The sequence below is a fragment of the Lynx canadensis genome, chromosome A1 (assembly GCF_007474595.2).
Source record: "Lynx canadensis isolate LIC74 chromosome A1, mLynCan4.pri.v2, whole genome shotgun sequence".
Classification (NCBI taxonomy): domain Eukaryota; kingdom Metazoa; phylum Chordata; class Mammalia; order Carnivora; family Felidae; genus Lynx; species Lynx canadensis.
Window position 1 is genome coordinate 105,092,433 of NC_044303.2, and position 19,751 is coordinate 105,112,183.

General features: G+C 41.0%; 1 protein-coding gene across 1 annotated transcript in view; it reads left to right on the plus strand.

Annotated features, from left to right (window-relative positions):
• Positions 1-13,509, plus strand: part of PRRC1 (proline rich coiled-coil 1) — a 35,136-nt gene extending 21,627 nt beyond the window's left edge. Inside the window, exons 8-9 of the mRNA XM_030317310.1 lie at positions 5,519-5,621; positions 11,761-13,509. Of these exons, the coding sequence (XP_030173170.1) occupies positions 5,519-5,621; positions 11,761-11,970 (313 nt within the window). The 3' untranslated portion in view covers positions 11,971-13,509. The remainder of the gene's footprint in view (positions 1-5,518; positions 5,622-11,760) is intronic.
• Positions 13,510-19,751: the final 6,242 nt, after the last annotated feature.

Here is a 19,751-nt window from a genome sequence, read left to right on the forward strand (position 1 = left end):
CATTTCCATCAGATAAATACTCAGAAGGGGAATTGATAGATCATATGCTTGAATTTTTTGAGGAACCTCCATATTGTTTTCATACTGCTGTACCAGTTTACATTCTCATCAAGGGATTTTTCTCCACATCTCTGCCAACACTTGTTATTTTTTTGACTTGTGGTAATAGCCATACCGATGGATGTAAGGTGAGATCTCATTGTGGTTTTGAGCACCTTTTCATGTACATGTTGGCCATCTGTATGTCTTTGGAAAACTATTTAGAGCCTCTGCCCATTTTTTAATCATTTGATTTTTGTGCTCTTGAAGTTTTTAATATATTTGTATGTTAATACCTTCTGAGATAAAGGATTTGTAAATGATTTTTCCCATTCAGTAGGTTGCCTTTTCATTTCGTTGATGGTTTCCTTTGCTCTGTAGAACCTTTTTAGTTTGATATAGTTCCACTGAATCATTTTTGGTTTTGTTGCCGTTGCTTTTGGTGTCCAATCTAAAAAATCACCACCAAGACTGATAGCAAGCACTTTACTCCCTCTTGTTTTCTAGGAGTTTTATGGCTTTAGGTCTTAAGTTCGAGTCTTAAATCCATTTGAGTTTTTGTGTATGGTGTCAGTAGTCTAGTTTCCCCGGCGCCGTTTATCCTATAGACTCTCCTTTCCCCATTGTATATTCTTGGGTCTTTTGTCGTAAATTAATTGTAATTGGCCATGTGTGTAGGTTTGTCAGCTACTTTGTTGCATTGATGTGTGTCTGTTTTTATGCCAATACCATACTGTTTTGATGAGTGTAGCTTGGTAATATATATTGTTTGAAATACAGTTTGAAATCGGGGAGTGTGATGCTGCTTCTTTCTCAGGATTGCTTTGTCTATTCAGGGTCTTGTTCTCTTTCTGTGAAAAATGCCATGGGAATTTTGATAGAGATTGCATTGCATCTTAGATCGCTTTGGATGGTATGGACATTTTAACAATTGTAATTCTTCCAGTCCAGGAGCATGGAATATCTTTCTATATATTTTGAGTTTTCAGGTTTTTTTGGCTGTGTTACAGTTTTCAGAGTAGAGATCTTTCACTTTCTTGGTTGTTAAGTGATCCTAGAGAACATTCCATGTGCTCTTGGAAAGAGTATGTTTTCATCTGGTTTTGGAAGGAATGTTCTGTATAGATCGGTTAAGCCCATCTGGTGTGATGTGTTGTTGAAAGCCACCATTTCCTTACTCATTTTCTGTCTGGGTGATCTATCCACTGATACAAATGGGGTGGGAAAGTTCTTTACTGTTACTGTTTTACTGTCAATTTCTTCTTTGTATCTGCTAATTTCACCTTATATATCTTCCATTATTGGGTTCATCTATATTTGCCATTGTTATAATCTCTTGTTGGATTGATCCCTTTATTATTATGTAATGCCCTTCTTTGTCTCTCATTACCGTCTGTTTTAAAGTCTGTCTGGTTTAAGTATTGTTCCCCCTGTTTTTTTTGGTTTCTTTCATGTCCATTTGCGTGGAATATTTTTTTTATTTAAAAAAGACATATAGACTTAAAAGTCTATATGTGTCTTTAGGTATGACGTGAGTCTCCTTTAGGCCACATATAAATGCATCTTGTTTTTTTATGTAGTCACCCTATGTCTTTTGATTGGAGCATTTAGACATTTTATTGTTTTGTAGTTGTGTCGTTCTTTCATTATGACCGATGACTTTCTGTTGTGTTATACGTAGCCTTATTTTTTTTTTTTATCTATTAGAGGTTTTGGGTTTGTAGTTACCATAAGGTTTCTATATAACACCTTACCTATATAGCAGTCTGTTAACGGTCTCTTAACTTACACCAATCAAAAACTCCATTTTTACTCATCCCTCCACCCTTTCTGTATGTCCTATTTTACATCTTACCGTGAATCCCTTAATTAATGTAAATATGGTTTTACTACTTTTGCCTTTTAACCTTTGCAGTTGTATAAGTGATTGATCTACTCCCTTTGCTGTGTGTTTGCTTTTACCCGTAAATTTTTTTCCTTTATAGTGTTATCTCTGTGGCCTTTGCTTCTTAGAAAAGTCTGTGACATTTCTTACAAGCCTGGGTTAGTGGTAATGAACTACTTACCCTTGCCCGGTAGAATAGTCATGACTGTAGGCTTTTTTTTTCCCTCCACTGTGATTATAATGCCACTTCCTTCTTCAAAGTTTGTGTGGAGAAATCCAAGAGCTTTATGAGGTTTCCCTTGTATATAACTGGTTGTTTACCTCTTGATGTCTTCAGGATTTTCGGTCTTATTTTTTGACATTGTATTTATGTTTTTTATGTGGACCTCCTTGGGTTCATCTTACTTTGGGCTGTGATTCTTTGACCTGGATATTTATTTCTTTCCCCAGGTCAGGGAAGGATTTGCTCCTTTCTCTCTCTTCTGGGACCCCTACCCTGCTAGTGTTACCCTGCTAGTGTTAGTATGCTTAATATTATTCCAGAGATCACTTTTACGTATCTTCATTTTTTTCTTTCTGCTTTTCAGCCTCTTTGCTTTATGATACCCTCTCTTCCAGATCACAGATCTTTTCTTCTTTCTAGTCTGACATTTCAGTTATTGTATTTAACTCTGATTAGTTCTTTTTTATGTTTTGAGTTTACGCACTCCAGTCCAGTGAGCATTTTTGTGACCATTACTTTGAACTCTTTATCCGTTAGATTGTGTAGCTCTAAGTTTTTTCTTTTTTGAAGCATAGGAGTTTGTGATTTAGGCAAAAACACCTACCTTTCTCAGTCTTGAAGGCGTGGCTTTGTGTAGATGTGTGTTTGGAGTCTTGGGAGGTCCCAGGGCATACCATGCTGGCATCACCTTCACAAGATGGCTTGAGCTGGTGTGTGTGTCCTAGGGGCCAGGGCTCACTGAGGTGGCATGCCAGCTTGTCTGCATTGTCACAGGTCCTGAGCACCTCCCACCCCAGAGAAAAGTCTAACAATTTCCCCACTGCTTGGGAGATGCTGTGGACTTAATGAATGAGCTTCCTTCACTTCTAGTTGAGTTGCTGAATTAAGGTTAGGTGGTATTTTAGGTCCAACTGAAAGTCTTCACCTCACTCTGAAAGCTTTTCCCCATCCAGAGCGTTACTCCATTTTGCCCTCCTGGCTTTTACAGCTCTTTAATTTGGTTACATATAGGATTTACATACCTCATCCACCTTTTCATTGGGAGCATCGGTCTGCCATAAACTGCCCCATTGTAGCTAGCGGTGGCATTTTTCCTACCAATTACCTTTTAACCAATACAGTGGCGTTTAGGACGATTAGGGATAGAAAAACAGTTGACTCGTGAAAAGCATAGATTGGAACTGTACAGATCCACTTACACAGCTTTTCTCTGATAGAATGCAGTACTATAAATGCCTTTTTTTCTTCCTAATGATTTTTTAAGTGTTTAGTTTTGAGAGAGAGAGCACAAGCAGGGGAGGGGCATAGAGAGGGCGACAGAGGATCGGAATATGAGGCTTGTGCTGACAGCACAGAGCCCTGCATGAGGCTCAGACTTGTGCACTGTGATGTCATGACCTGAGCCAAAGTCAGACACGTAACTGAGCCACCCCGGTGCCCCTCTTAACGATTTTCTTACTTTTTTCTAGCTCACTTTATTGCAAGAATATGGTAGATGATACCTATAAAACATGCAAAACATGTTTTAATAGACTGTCATTGGTAAGGCTTTTGGTCAACAGTAGGCTTTTCTATGTGTTTGGAGAGTCAGAAGTTAGATTTTTGACTGCACTAGGGGGTCATGGCAACCCAAATGTCCACATTGTTCAAGGGGATACTGTAGTATTAGGAAATCTGTTGGTTTCTAGTGTGGATTAAAGAGGAGGGGACGGAAAGGCTGTGATAGGAAAGTGCAGACGAGCCGAGAGGGAGAACATACAGAGCAAATAGCAAACCTAGGATCAAACCACTTGACAGTTCCTGCTTTCTCTCTGCTGTGGTCCTGGTCCTGTAGGAAATAAATGCCGGGAAGATAAAGTCAAAACCACGGTTACAATTAAGAAGATACCCATCCAGGAAGAGCCAGTCAGTCGAAAAAATGTGTTGATACCTAATAACCAAGAGTAGAGCCAGTACAGACATACTTCTCTGATGAATTTTCTATCAGTTCATGTTATGTGAGGAAAACTAACATGGTCTGTACCATGCCTGGACAAAAGCCCGTGTAAGCATGGACTATCCTTATTCAGAGATTAACCTGTCAAGTTCAGAAATCTTAGGTTTTGTGTTAAAAGTATTAAAATGTCTTTTTTGTGTGTGAATTGACTGGTGGTGGTAGGTGGTCTGTCTTTGTAAAATAGAGTGGCGGTTCCCACATTCTGTTTTGAGATTTTTACTGGTAAAAGGTATTCAAGTATCTTGGAATCACAATTCTTGAGCTCTTTTTTAGTCAAAATGGCAGCCACATGAGATTGGTTATTTTAGCAGCTACCTGAAGAGGGATCCTCAGTGATTGTCCATGAATGTGGGGTGGGGAGTACCTTTTGAGTTCTTGAAGGATAGTATTTGGGAGAGGAGGAGGACCCAAAGTTTCCCTGGCCAATAGCACTCTTGAAAGAAATGCAGGAGGTTTCCAAGGGCGTGATCTTGGTTGAAGTTTTAGCCACATCCCTGTTGACATGCTCAAGAGCCTGATGGAATTTTAGATAACAAAGAGGACCTTGTAGTTCTTCTAATGCGTCTTCACCAGCATCACCAAGGGACTTTTACCTTCAGTGAATCTCATTTTCAGCAAGTGCTTGCCTAACAGTCACTACAGTTATACACAAGTTACTGATGAGTATGCCAAATAAATAGTGTGATTTAATGTCGTTATTTTGAAACCAGATTTTAGGATATGAATACTAAGAATGTAATGTCTGATCATTTTAATCCTCAGCAAAACTTATTCTATATTTTACTGAGCTGTTTCTTTATGTAAATAGAAGTTACCTAATTCATTTTCTCTTCCATCACACTTTATTAGATCTACATATTTTTAAAAATAGTGAACTTTTTTTGCTCTATATATCCTCTTGTTATTCAGGCTTATGATTTCATGGCATCTGGTGGTTGCATAATTCTAGTTATCTAAAATGCTGGTAGTGTTACAGATGACTTAAGGCAATTATAAAATGTATTTTTATAATTTATGAGTAACTTTAAATAGAAGAAAGTTTTCTTGAAGTGTTTTTAAAGACTGATTATCAAAAATGAGAAGATTTATTTCCTCTGAGCTTAATTTGCTATTAACTTTGCAAATCAGCTACGTATTAACGATGGAGATGGTAATGTAAAATTTCTCATATTTTACCAAGTGTCCTCCCTCCTCTTGGAATTAAGCTAATAGGTAATTTTATATATTATTCTTATGGATTGTTTTCTTGAAAATTGATTAGAAAAACATTTCCTGTTTGAACGATAATAGTTTTTGGGTTAGTTTTGTCTATTCACTGTAACTTTTTTTTTTTTATGGCACATCAACAACTTAATCCTCATCCATCCCGTTGTAGGTGGTTTGACATTGGCTGTTTGATAGTTGAAGATCCTGCCCATGGCATTCACCTTGAAACGTTTACCCAGGCCACACCAGTGCCTTTGGAATTTGTACAACAGGTTGGTTTTCTCCTTTTTCATTATACTCCACAGAAACTTGAAATACTGTTTTAACACTAAAAGCTTTTGTTAGATTTTTCACTGGATATACATTTTTGATTTTGCTTCTTAATTCTTTCCCCTTTCAGCTTTTTCTCTTTGCTTTCCAATTTCTTTCAGGTTGAGTACCTTCCTCGTTTTCCAGCTGTCTTTGAAAAGATAATACTTGGCAACCTTAATCGTTAATTTCCTCTTTTGTTTTTATGATTGTGCTGTGCTACTAACAACAGAAAAACGATATCCACTTTTCGTTATCTACCATTTTGGTTCCCTTAATTATTCCTGTCTTTTGTCTTGATCTTCCTTTTTAGTTCATCTTTTCTAACAAGTTCCTGGAACTCAGGAAACCCACTTTTTCTCCATTATGGATTTATTATAAAAGGATCTAACTCCAGAATGACTAGATGGAAGAACTGCATGGGGCAGGGGGACAGAGGTTCCATGCTGGCTAGACCCTCCACTTTTCCAGATTTGTCATGTTGACTCAGAAGCTCTGCCAACCCCATCCTTGTGGGTTTTTATGGCGAGTATGTTATGGAGGCATGTTACCAAGCCCATAGGTTCGGGCTTTCAACCTGATTAACAAAAGATATCTTTGTGGTTCTCAGTCCTTAAGAAATTACAAGGATGGTAGGAGCACTGTGCCAAAAACTGGGGTCCAAGATCCAATATGTATTTCTTACTATAAACCACAGTATTACATGTCCACCTCCTGGTCTTCAAACACAAATTCCTTATAGCAAAACCATCACGAAGGTTTAAGACAACTTGCACATTACTAGAGTCCCATTCAGTAATAATTAACTATCTAGTGTGTCATCACATCCTGTCAAAATGTCCACAGGGAGAGGCCACTCAGGTTTGTAGTCTTCTGTCGGCTTCCTAAACCGGGTGTGGTGGCCTTACCCTTCCAGGCCTGCGGTATAATGGAGCTCAGAGCCAGTGTTAGCTCTTGCCCTGGCCTTTTGAGGTGTTAGCATAATGTTTGGTTTCCCTCATTGTATAACCCATTAATTCGTTCCTTTACCCATAGCTACTATTTACCCTGTTTTCCTTTTCATACTCAAACTTTTTCCCTTGCGTCTGCTGGCATGCTTTGGAGGCAGCCGCAGTAGTCTAGCAAGTACATCCCCACTCAGTCCGCTTGTATTCAGACAAGGTGAGGTTACAGAGGTACAGAGATCTTGCAGATTTGCTTCCAGACCTGAGATAAAGCTGGTGTCACAGTAACGCATCTGAAATGTGTTTCTTGGTTTCTCAGTGCAGATGATGGTTATGTTTACACTATATTGTTAAACGTACAATAGCATTATATTTTTTTTTCCCCATGTTGATAAAATAGTATTTATTCTCTCAGAAAGCTCTCATAAAACTGGCAAGTTTAATTTTCTACTTAGTGATTTTTTTTCTGGAATTATTCCTCCCATTGCTTCCGGTCTTATTTGCCTCTATCCCAAATTAGCATTATATTTAAAAAAACAACATGACGTTTATACCTCAATTAAAAAATACATGACTGCTAAAAAAATTCATTTGGGCATCGAGCAAGTTGTAATTATCGATCACAGATCACTAACAAATAATGAAAAAGTGGGAAACATTGTGAGAATTACGTACTTAGGAGACAGAGTGACAAACGCTGTTGGAAAAGTGGCACAAATACACTTGCTTACTGTTGCCACACACCTTCCATTTGTAAAAAGTGCAGTACCAGCAAAGCGTGGTAAAGCGAGGTGCAACAACATGATGCATCCCTATGGTGGGCTGTCTCCACCACTGGTACGTGTAGCCACACTCCCTGTCACCCAGTTTTGCCACAGCGAGTGAGGGCACATCCTGCCCCGTAGGCCCTTAGGAACTTTGTAATGTCAAGTTTGAAACCATACCTAGAGTTTCTTGCTTAGGAGTCATCCCTGTTTCCACGTCTGTGTTTGCAACATCGAACAGGGGAATGAAAAGTTGAAGTGATCTAAGGAAGAAAGAACAAGTCACTATACCATGGTCACCCTCCCTTGGCCAGAATTGCAGCGTGAGACCATCATCCTCGTCTGCCCCCTGCCCCACGTCCACAGGAAAAGAGAGCTTTTCATCTCTTGCATCCCACTCAACGCTCAGTGCCACACTCATGTGAGCCGGCACCTAAATGCCTACACCTGCAGCTTTTCAGACAACTGTGTTTCTGTTGCCCATTTCTGTTCTGGACCAAACTCGTTCTCGAAGGAGGTTATCTCTGTCCATCGTGTCCATTGCTGGACACGGGCTGACAGGTGTGTTCCTTGCTCTGGAGGAACGCTCAGCCATCCAAATTGGTACAGTATCTTCTATTCAGGTTCTGTTAGGGTGTCTGAACATTGGCACCTACCCCTTAGTAAGGAAAGCTCCATTCAAAGTCAACGTCTGTTCCTGCCAAGGCCCATCTGTAGCCCCCAGAGCTGTCACCATCAGTCTCCTTTGTCGTCTGTGTTTATGGTCTTCCCAGCAGGGAACGTGCTACATAACCATTTGCATGCTTTCTGTCTCCGGTTGGGAGACAGTTCATATTGGCATTTTTTTGTCTCAGAGAATGCAAGAGGACTCTGTCTAGATTCAGCCTACCTCTGTATTTATCCACTCATTTTGTAGACCCAGGTAGCCATCTAAAGCAGGGGTATCTGTTTGTCCATTCCACTCACCTTCCAAACCTGGAAGAAGTTCTGATGGGATCCTGTCCTGCTTCATTGCACCCCTCAGATTCATTTCCACAGGGCTGTGCCCCACATGGGCAACCTTTTAATAGGTAACATATCCAGTGTGCCTTCCTGCCCGACCATATGGTCAGACCATTGGCCACTGCCCTGAGTCAGTAAAAACTGAAACAGGAAAAAAAAAAAAACCACTGGTAAAACCCCCAATCATGCTGAGAAAATAGTGTGCATTTTAGCCCATGGAGCTGATTCATTTTTACCTTCTTCTGTCCAAGTGATGGCCTTCCAGGTAGACTGTCCCCTCACCTGTGGAACTGCCATCGACGGACCAAGCAGCTAGCTCTTTGCTCTTCAGTTGAGAGTTGTTCATAGGGCACAGTCTACATGGCAGTTGGTTCTCACAGCTTTTCCCATGGCTCCAAAGTGAGTCCTAGAGGAAAAGAGGGGCCCTGGTCATGACTGTCTCCCTAGGCATCATGATCCTGTATGTAAACCATTTCCATATTAGGAAATTTTCCTGGGCACTGCCGTCCTATTAAGGGATTCTGCAATATCATCCTAGACGTTATGCGTATTTCACATTTCAAAATCATTTTATGTCCTTCAGTGAACCGGGTAGCTTTAACTAATAGTCTGGTAGCAAGGTACCCTCAGATGGAAACATGCTACTCCCGAGTCCCAGGAAATGTCGCTGGATGGCACTCAGATTTCTGCCATAAGCCTCAGTCTAAGCTCCACATCGGACTGGCACAGAGTTTGTCACTGCCAGCTCACAGCTTCTGCCTCACACAGTGTGGGCTCAGCCAGTCCTACTGGTTACTGTATAGCATGGCCAATAAATGATACTTGAAGGGTCAATTTACAGCCCTTCACTAGGCTGGGGAAGCTTTCCACAGTGATTACAGTGTCCATGCCCAAAATGCAATCAGATAAAAAAAAAAAAAAACTTCACATAAAGCCTGTTCAAACCTAACGGTTTCCTTACACATTGGTACTTCGATCTGTACTTTTATCCCCCTAACGCTAGACTCTATTTGGAGCTCATCCACAGGGTATGGTTTTACAATAATAGGCAGGGCACCTATTCCCCAAACAGACATGATCACCATTTGCACATAAAATCCAAGTCAAGGAGACAGACACCTTCACATAAAACTTGCTGAAACAATTCAGCTTCCATAACCCAATCAACCCTTCCATTTTCACTTTCTAATTGTAGCTCTCATCACGGCTTCACCAGTAGGCCTGGTAGTGCAGCTCGAGGGACTTGAAACCTCTCTTCTCCACTCTTGGCCATTGTCTCTGCTTGTGTGCACAGGTCTTTGTGTTTCCAGCAAGAGGGACAAGGGATAGGTCTTCCCTCTCCGTTGACCACCTTCTTAGTGACCAGAGGTCTGAGAGGTTCTTTGTGTTGTCCGTGCATAACTTGTACCTTGGAGAGGGTGGCCTTGAGGCTAGTGGCATAAGCGAAGCCAGACAAGTCGAGTTGGGCCCAGCATCAAGGCTGGACTCCCCATTTTCTTTTAGAGTGTAGCTGTGGTAGAGAACAACCACCAAGGGACTCTTGTGCCTTTTTGTTAATAGTTTGCATTTCTTTGGGTTTCCAAGAAATCAGCTTCCCAGGAGTTGGATCCATCTCTAATTTTCACTGGTAACTTGACCTTTTAGTAACCGAGTACATCCCAGATGCTGTTCCGTGCAAGTGGTGGCCGCCCCGCAACCAGACGGTCTTCCTCCCTCATTTTTCATCTTTGTTCTTGGCAAGCTATGTGTTTCCATGAGCCACGGCTGTGCAAGCCAGCTACCCCTTCTGACACCTACTAACTAGGTCTCCTACCCGTTTCTAGTGTGTGGGAGGGGTTTTTCCACACCACCCAGCAATTCTAGGCTACCAGCTGGTATCATACATTGCAGCTCCATTCCGACACCATCTTCCTGGAGATAGTGTCAGATCCTATAGGGTAAGGATTCAGTCCTACAAGACAGCCCCTCCCCAACCTCACACACCAGGGCCAAGTCCAGGTTATCACCTCTGCTTCTGGCCCCACTGCCGCACGTTGGTTCTCATAACACCTTCCTTCTCAGGAAGCCTGGTGACTCACTAGATGGCTTGCCAAGTCAGAAAAAGCCAGATGGATGAGATGCAGAGGACAAGGTACTGGGAGAGGGTGCAGCGCTTCCATGCCCTCTCCCAGCCCGCCCCTCTCCCTCGATCTCCACATGTTCGCCAGTCTGGAAGCTCTCCCAGCCCCATCCTTCTGGGTTTTTATGGAGTTCATTCGATAAGCATGATTGGTCCATCTGGCCCGTGGTTACTTGGTCACCTTGCAGCCTCCCTCCCTCCCCTGAGTTGGGAGGGGATGGGATGACCAAGCACAGTTGACCCGTGAACACCATGGGTTTGAACTGCACAGGTCACTTACACGCAGACTTTCTACAGTACAGTACTTATTTTCTCTATGATTTTCTTAACATTTTTTTCTGTAGCTTACCTTATTGTAAGCATATGGCCTATATATAATGTACAAAGTAGGTCTTAATTGACTCTGTTATTACAAAGGCTTCTTCTCAACAGTAGGCTATTTAGTAGTGAAGTTTTTGGGGAATCACAAGTTATATGTGGGTTTTCAACTATACCAGGTGGTCACTGTCCCTAACCCCTGCATTGTTCAGTGGTCACAGATAAGTATATTTTTTATTGTAAGTCCCGGTATCACCGATATTCTAGCCTAGCCACGATAGGTTTATGCCAGAAACGGCCTGATGGTTCAGGCAACAGCTCATCAACTCACACAGTTCAAAACCTATTGAAGAAGAAAAAAGTATTTCTACAGAACTGACATGTATTTGCTACAAATAACCACAGCGATAACTTGTTAGCAAATCGGGATGAGAAGGGTATGTGTGTACTGACAAAGCAAAAATCAGACCTGCTGATAAAATGTTAGATCCTCAGACATGCCCCAGACTAGACACTTTATAAGTGAAACGTGTAAATGAAAATTTCACATGGTGGAAAGGTTCCGAAGAGCACACTGATGAGCGAGGGACTGTGGAAAAGGACGGGAAGGTGCGCTCTCTCACCACTCAGCTTGTTAACCTGGAACAACACACTGACTGGCACTGAGACCTCAACCCTTGGACACTGAGCTCTGTTAGAGGGAGTCATTCGATTAGGGCTGACGTGACATGTGAGCAAGAGAATGAGCTTACTGTGGACAGTAAACACAGGAGGTGTGTGTAGCATTGTTCTAGGTTCTTCTGTAGCCTGGTCACTTCCTGTAGCTGCTCGCATAGCTTCTCCGGGTTTGTCCTCATCTGTAGCAAAAGTAATCTGAGAGACTTTGGAACGTCAGAGCTAGGTCCACTCATTTTTAAAATGTATTATAAATCTGATAAATTTCCTTTTTCCATAGGCTCAAAGTCTCACTCCCCAAGACTACCATCTGAGGTGGTCAGGCCTTTTGGTGACGGTGGGTGAAGTTCTGGAAAAGAGCTTAGTAAATGTCACCCGGACTGACTGGCACAGGACGTTCACCGGCCTGTCTCGGCGACAGATGATCTACAGTGCGGCCAAAGCCCTTGCCGGCATGTATAGACAGCGCCTGCCCCCCAGGACCGTGTGAGGGAACGCTCGCCCTGGGCACGGAGACTCCTTCGCTTGGGGCCTGGCGGTATTTAGACCTTGTACCTCCCCTAAGTGGACAGCTTCAGTGAATGCAGCCGTCTTGATAGTTTGCCTGTGCCCTGCGGTTGTTCTTTTTTAGAAAGGCACGGGGTCATTCCAGTAGATGAGAAGAAACAGATCCTTTCTTTGATCGTGTCATTTCGTGTACCACAGTTCTTAAAAAAGAAAATCTATAAATATTTTTATAAGATACTTTGATATACCAAATTTATAAGGTGCAAATTCATGTGCCTACTACATTTAACTTAATGATATGTACTTGATTTTTTTCGTTAAGAAGACCTAACTCATTAAAGAACGTGTCATTGTTTCTTCTATTTCAAGATTAATCTCTTCCTTCTTAGTTTTTGATGCTTCTTGTGTGTGCAGGTGATCTCAGGTCAGACACTGAGCCATGTGCTCATAGTTGACCCTCAGACACCTTCTTGCAGGGAGATGGTTTGCATTTCTGTGCATATTTTTTACATGGGTCAAAATAATGAAATTGATAATTTTGTTGGTGTTATCATGTACACACATACATAGTCTAAAAAACGAAAGATTTTTTTCAAAGTAAGTTTTGGCATTTCACAGATTTATACTCTCAAACGTTGGCGTGATGGGTTTTGTTTGCCGTGGCTGTGGGACAACTAAGCGGCACATGATTCAAGTGTATTTTACATCAGAAACATTTGGGTTATTTTCATGTAATACTATTCAGTATTTCCAAGTAAACTCTGATGTTGGCCATTATTTCTCTTTCTACTCGTGTTTTCTCAGCCGTTGTAGAGAAATTGTTCAGAGGAATTGCTTTGTTATTTATGGGATTGTACGCCTCTTACTTTAATTAAGGTTACTTAATATTTAGTTTGCCTTAAACACTGCTTTTCTAACCTGGTGCCATTCTGCCTTTACTCTTTATGGAAGTTTTCAGTGAAACTATTTAATACTCATTCTGGTTTATCTACTTCATTGTGTTTGTATTTAGTGAAAGCTTCTTTTTCCCCCAAATAATATATTTTACCGTTTTTGAATTTCTATAAATCAAAATTTAAATAGTTTTGTCTTATACTTTTGGACTCTATATATGCAAGTTCATATAACTTTTTTGAAGACAGTTTCTTACCTAAGTGTAATTTAATTTTTATTTACTCGTCTATACAAGACTTTAGATGGACCAGAATTAGCACAATCTTATAAAGGGTATCAAAGCTCTTACCCTGCACTGTCATTACATGTACTGGTTTCTTTGTATTGTTGAGTACTTAATTGATCCATGCTATTTTTTACCTGAGGATGAGAAGCATTAATTTCACAACTGTGGTTTGGTGAAATTCAGACTTGTTTGTCATTAAAAGTAATGAGAGAGAGAAAAGACTTGTAACCAGCTGCTGTGGCATAATAGGGATTGAATACTTTTCTCTCCTCTTTTATTGCTATTTGTGGAACAGTCTATGTTTCCTCCATCTTGTTAATAAAAAAGAGCTTTTCTCTACCATGTACTTTTCTCCTTTATTTTTAAAAAGGTACTCTTAGCTAACAGTATTTTATTGCGGCATTGGCCTGAGGAGAAAACACAGTTAGGGATGAAGGGTGCCCCTACCATATTTCTGCCGCTTTCCCTCCTGTTATAGCGAATTTTATAGATCCTAAGGAATGTCTGTTTTATTTTAGCAAGTCGCAAATATTTTATGTTTTTAAGGACACAACAACGGACCTCCCTCAGATGACAGTTTTCCCACATTGCTCCAGTTATTCACTTCTTCTGCCACTTGGGTGAAGGAAGCCAAGTGATCTCCCCGCTCCTGCCAATTTGCTGAGCCTTCCGTTCTCTGGATCCGGGAAGGGCACATGTGATCTGGTTCCAGCCTCTGGATTCCTTTCTCGGCCATTGAAAGGCGTCTGAGCGTGACTGCCTGCACACATGCTGTATTCCCAACCTCAGGCTTGTTTTTTCATTGTTAGCTTTCTTTGTTGTACTCGGGGAGAGAACAGTAACGTGTGATCTTGTTCACGCCCTGGCAGCGGCAGGCAGGCAGGGTTTCCTTGTGCTGGCATAAGATAACTCAGGTCATCCGTCATCCGTCAGCCCAGGGGTCTTTGCTTTTTTGTCCCTCAAGCTTCTCAGGAAAACCAGACTTTAACACGGCTCTTTACTTCTGGCCACAGTACGTTTTTCTTCTGAAGTGCTCAAGTAATTACTTAACTGAATTCTCTCAGCTTGTACACTTTTAATTAAGTAGTGTCAAAGACGACCGGAAAAATGCAGGAAGAGTCATGTAACCTCAGTTGACAGAAGGTTCTCAGATGGTTCAGTTCAAGACCCTCCTCTTAATAAGCTTGTCACGTAACCCCAGACCCAGAGCTTTGACATGGACTTGTGCAGTTGGAAAGTTTCAGGTAGTCTTTGTAGTTTTCCCCTCCTGGTCTCTTTACTACTTCTCCATTCTCTGTTCCTTTTTATCTCAAGGATTAATGAGGTAGAAAATCGAGATGACTGAATATACAGCCAAATGGTAGTGCAATTCTAAGTTTAAGGAAAGTATTATATGCATGTATTCAAAAATTAGGCAAATTCGTGATATACTCAGGGTCAGCTAAATTACTTTAATATGTTGTTGAATTTACTTTGTTCCTCAACTACAAAAAACCCGAAACCGGTATATGTGTTCTCTGAAGCCAAATTGGTATTTTGTGACCCAAGAGATGTTGGGTTATGTATAAATTATTTAAAAACTTGGATTTTTTACTCCCAGAATATGATGTTCATTCTTCAGATACTATGCAGGATGACATATTGGATAAAAACAATTTTGTAAGTATGTAAATATGTCATAAATAAATAATACCTCAATTTATTGCCCTAAGGTGTATAGTGATTTTTTTTTTAAATGCTAAGTCATATTAACGTTGTATTAGGAGGACCTACATTCCTTCGTGTAAACTAGCTACTGGCTGTCAAGAATTCTTACACGGTAGCAACTTAAAACACATCTTCCCAGTTCAATGGTAGCATTCAGATGTACTAGAAATGCTGATTTCAAGTTCAGAGAACTCAGAATATTAAGGGGAGAGGACATTCTGGAGATAGAGTCGATGGGCAAGAAGTTAATGGCCTGCATTCCTGAGATCTCTTGACTAGGGGGTTAATTTACCCTTAACCTCCACAAACACCTTTTTTAAAAACACAACAAAACAACCGTGTTATATGCTATTCTGAGCCTGTGATCTCAGGGCAGAGTTTTTTGATTTGGTAGGCAAGGGTGTACTTTACAAAAGACAACGAAATGTTCATGTGGGTGTTTTGTTTGTTTGCCAAAGGAAAACAATATTGTTTGCAGAAGACCAGAAAAACACCCATTTGGAACCTAGGAAAGGTCCTGTTAAATTTATAATCTGTTTCAGAATTAACTGGAGGAGAAGTTTGGTCAAGAGAAACAAAATTGACGAAAGGCCAATATCAAGGTGTAAAAACTTACACATGAAGGGTATCTTTGAAATTCTCTTTAATGTGAACGCATGTGAAGTAATTTAAAGCTGAGAGAAAACCAGGAACTGACAGTTACGTGATAAATGCATACTGCTGGTTAGGTAGTGCAGTAGACACGTATTTTTATAGGTGATGGAAGTGAAACGGAATCGGCTGTTCCATCAGTATCATCCCAGCAAGTGAGTTACAGAGAAGGGAGTCACATGGAGGGTGTTACCAAACCCTTCTCTTCCAAAGCATCCTGTGTATTTGCTTCACTAAGTGGGCCCACAGCTAATCTTGTAAATGTTTGTCGAATTCAACTTCATACCTTGAGACTCTGCCCTGGTGTACTTTTAGTTTTACAATATTATGTTTAAGAAACACTCTTTATACTCCATATTTTTTCCTTTTAGTTTCAAGTGCTACTTGGGGCTCCCCAATGGGTATGAGAATGTATCTGTGATAATTAAATATTCTCCCAAATGCAACAATCCAGAAACTAGGCTCACATTTGAGTATCATTTTTAGGATTAGAGCCAGAAATATCCTTACTGTCTAGTCTTCAGGCAAGGTACTGACCACATACCTTTCAAAATGTATTTTAATATTTTGAGTCCTCCTGCTCCAAGGGCCACACTTTGAGAACCACTGCTGTGATACCATTCCTGACTCATTCTTAATGTCCTAAGTTATTTTAGAGGGTGAGGTCACCAAGATAGCAGCATAGGTTGTTCCTGACTTCCCCGTTCCTCTCAGAACACCAATTAAGTATTCATGGAACAGATACCACTGAGAAGATCAGAACAAGGTAGCGAGGTTGATGTACCCCTCCGCCATAGAGACTAGGACCGACCGCGTGGGAAGGGCAGGAGGAGCAGCGACGTATGGGACTCTGTTGCCGCACCACCAGGCCGGCACAGCACCACACCGAGAAAGCCTCCCTGAGCCTCTTGTCCCTCCGTGGGGAACAGAACCCAGGCTGGACATCCAGTTCCCCCAACATTATGGGTTACTTCTTGGGAGCTCCTACTCTAGTCTTGAATCCTAGGTACTGTGGGCGAATCTGCAGGACTTGAGCACAGTGAATTTGATGATGACGGAAAAGTAAGCAGGGGCTTCCAACAACCAGCACTGGCACCTTGGCCAACCCATTTCCTCCCTGCAGCCCCCAAGCAGTGGTCCCAACAAGTGGTTTTGCTCATCTGCAGCACCAAGGATGTGGCACAGTCTGATGAGGGAACTCAGCAGGGAGCGGGTCAGCCTGCTTTCAGTCCTATAATAAACGGCCTCACCAGCCCTGGATCCTGGTCTGCACCCACCCAGGCAGGGGAACTGAATCAGAGCCCAGCCCTCTGCTGAGTGTGACTCTCATTAGCCCCATCTGACCCAGAAAGGCTAGCAGAAACCCCTAGAAGCTGCATAGCCTGGCAGTGCTCGTGCAAGGAGTATGGTAGGCAGAGATGATCATCCACAAAATGAAGTCAGTGCCAGGTGACCCAGTCAGAGGAGCTAATTCATACCCCACTCACCATTAAATAAAAACTCCCACCACCATCACCAAGCCAGAAAGCCTGGCTCAACCACCTGCAAAGCTAAGTAGCCTATCAATTCTTGAGCAGAGAATGTGGAAGGCAGAGCTGACAGTCTGCGGAGCAAGGCTAGTAACCCTGGTCAGGTAGGGAAATTGAGGCAGAGAATGGTTTAAGACAAGACTATAAATAAAGAGCCTTGCCACCCACCTTGGAGCTGGTTCTCCCAATGTGCTCTGACAGAGAAACTAATTCATAGCCTCACTCAATGCTGAATAAAGCCTCAGCCTGCCTTCCCAGAGAAGTTAGCCAGAGCACATGTAGTCCATCCAATAGCTCACGACTTTACCCATTTATAAAGAACAAAACCAGGGGCCTTGTTTGGCCAGGAAATACATTGTGTACTCTTGCGCGATTCAGGTGCCCAATCAATGAACCATGCATGTCCTGGGTTCTGCCCTGCTGCCCTGCCAGGGCATGGAAGCTAATTCCCCACGCTGCTTAGTATCCAGTCCCAACCATCTAGTATGCCTGACCAGAGAATCCTACCACTTCACTTGGGCAAGGAATCAAACCAGGAGTTCAGTCCAACCATTCTCAAAGCCACACCCCACCTCCCAACCCAGACCAGAGCTTGGGCAGTGGCCTCAACCCACAATAGACCCTGAAAGCAAACCTCACCAGCCCAAGGATGCGCCTAGCAGATACTTCCTACCATATTGAGCTTCCTGGGGAAAAACTGTCTATGCCTAATCGAATCTGTAAAGTAGAGAAGAGGAACTGCTTATTTAAATGTGCAAATACCAACATCAAGAATTCAGGGTCATTAAAAATAAGAGAGCAAGAAGCACCAAAGAAAACATAAAACTCCAGTAACTGACCCTAAAGAAATGGAGAGCTCTCAAATATCAGACTAAAATTCAGAATAATCCTTTAAAAAATGTTTAGTGAACTGTAAGAATACACAGATACCTCAATGAAATTTGAAAACAATGCATGCACAAACTGAAAAGTTCCACTAATAAAGAGCAATCATCAACAACAAAAACCCAAGTAGAATTCCTAGGGCTGAAAAGTATAATGACTGAAGTGAAGAACTCAATAAAGAGCTTCAAAAACAGATTTGATCATGCAGAAGAAATCATTAGTGACTTAAAAGACAGAACAGGTGAAATTATGCAGAGGGGGAAAAATTAAAAAAAAAAAAAAAAAAAACGAATGAAAGAAGCCTACTACCAACAGGACACCATCAGAAGAAACAATATTCATTCCTTGGGAATTCCAGAAGGAGAAGAAAAACAGCAAGTGACAAAGTAGATTTAAATAAAAAATGGCTGAAAACTTCCCAAAACCTGACCCCAAGGACCCAAAATAGGTTGAGTTCAAAAGGGGCTGCAAAGAGACACATTATCATTAAACTGAAAAGTCAAAGGTAAGTAATTTTGAAGCTGGCAAGAAAAAAGAGCAGAGTTACATGCAAGGGAGCTCCCAAAAGACTATTGATCTCTCAGCAGAAATGTTCCAGGCCAGGAGAGAATGGGATGATATATTCAAAATATTGCAAGAAAAAACTCAACCAAGAATTCCACACCCGGCCAAGCTGCTGGTCGTCAGCAATAGAGAGGTGAAAACTTTACCAATCAATAAAAGCTGAGGGAGTTCATCACCACTACACCTGCCCTACCAGAAGTGTTAATGGGAGTTCTTTGAGTGGAAATAAAAAGAATCCAATTAACATCAGAAAAATGTAAGAAGATAGCATAAAACTCACAGGTAATGGTAAATACATAATCAAAGTTAGATTCTGTAACATGGAAGGGTGGTAGATAATGCACTTATACTTGAAGTTTTAAAACATAGTAAAAATAACCATATCTGTACTATCCTGTTACTAAAAACCAAATATTTAAAGATATGCAAACTATAATATCAGTAAACAAAAATGGGGGTGGGGAAAGCATGAAGTTTAAGAATGCTATTCAAGTTAAGTTTTCAGTTTAAGATAGGGTGTTACAATTTTCAGATAGTTTATGTGAGCCTCATGGTACCTTTAAAGGAAAAACCTAAAGAATTACACAAACATTACAGTTCAAAGGATATCTGTACCAAAAGATATCAAAACACAAAATGAGAGGATATGAAACAATGAACAACGGATCTGCAAAACACCCAGAAAACAAACGACAAAATGGCAATAGTAAGTCCTTACCTATCAATAATTACTTTAACCTAAATGGATTAAGTTCTCCAAAACACAAAGAATGGCTCTGCTGGGGAAAAAAAAAAAAAAAAAGAAAAACCAACAAGATCCAATGATATGTTGTCTACAAGAGACTCACTATAGCCTTAAAAAGGACACAGACTGAGAATAAAGGGATGAGAAAAGATATTCCAAGCAAATGGTAACCAAAAACAAGCAAATAAAAAGGCAGGGAAGCTCTACTTTTATCAGACAAAATAGACTTTAAGAATGACTACAATAATAAGAGATGACATTATATAATGATAAATGGATCAATCCACTGAGAAGATGTAACACATGTAAATATTTATGCACTCGATATCAGAACCCCTAAATAAATGAAGGAAAAATGAATCGCTTAAAGACAAATCAACAGTAATACAGTAATTGGGGCTTTTCTACCAACGTTTCAACACTGGACAGATCATCCAGACAGAGAATAAAGAAGGAAACAGCAGAAAGGGGAAATTAAAGGGGAAAATAAAAATTATCTTCAG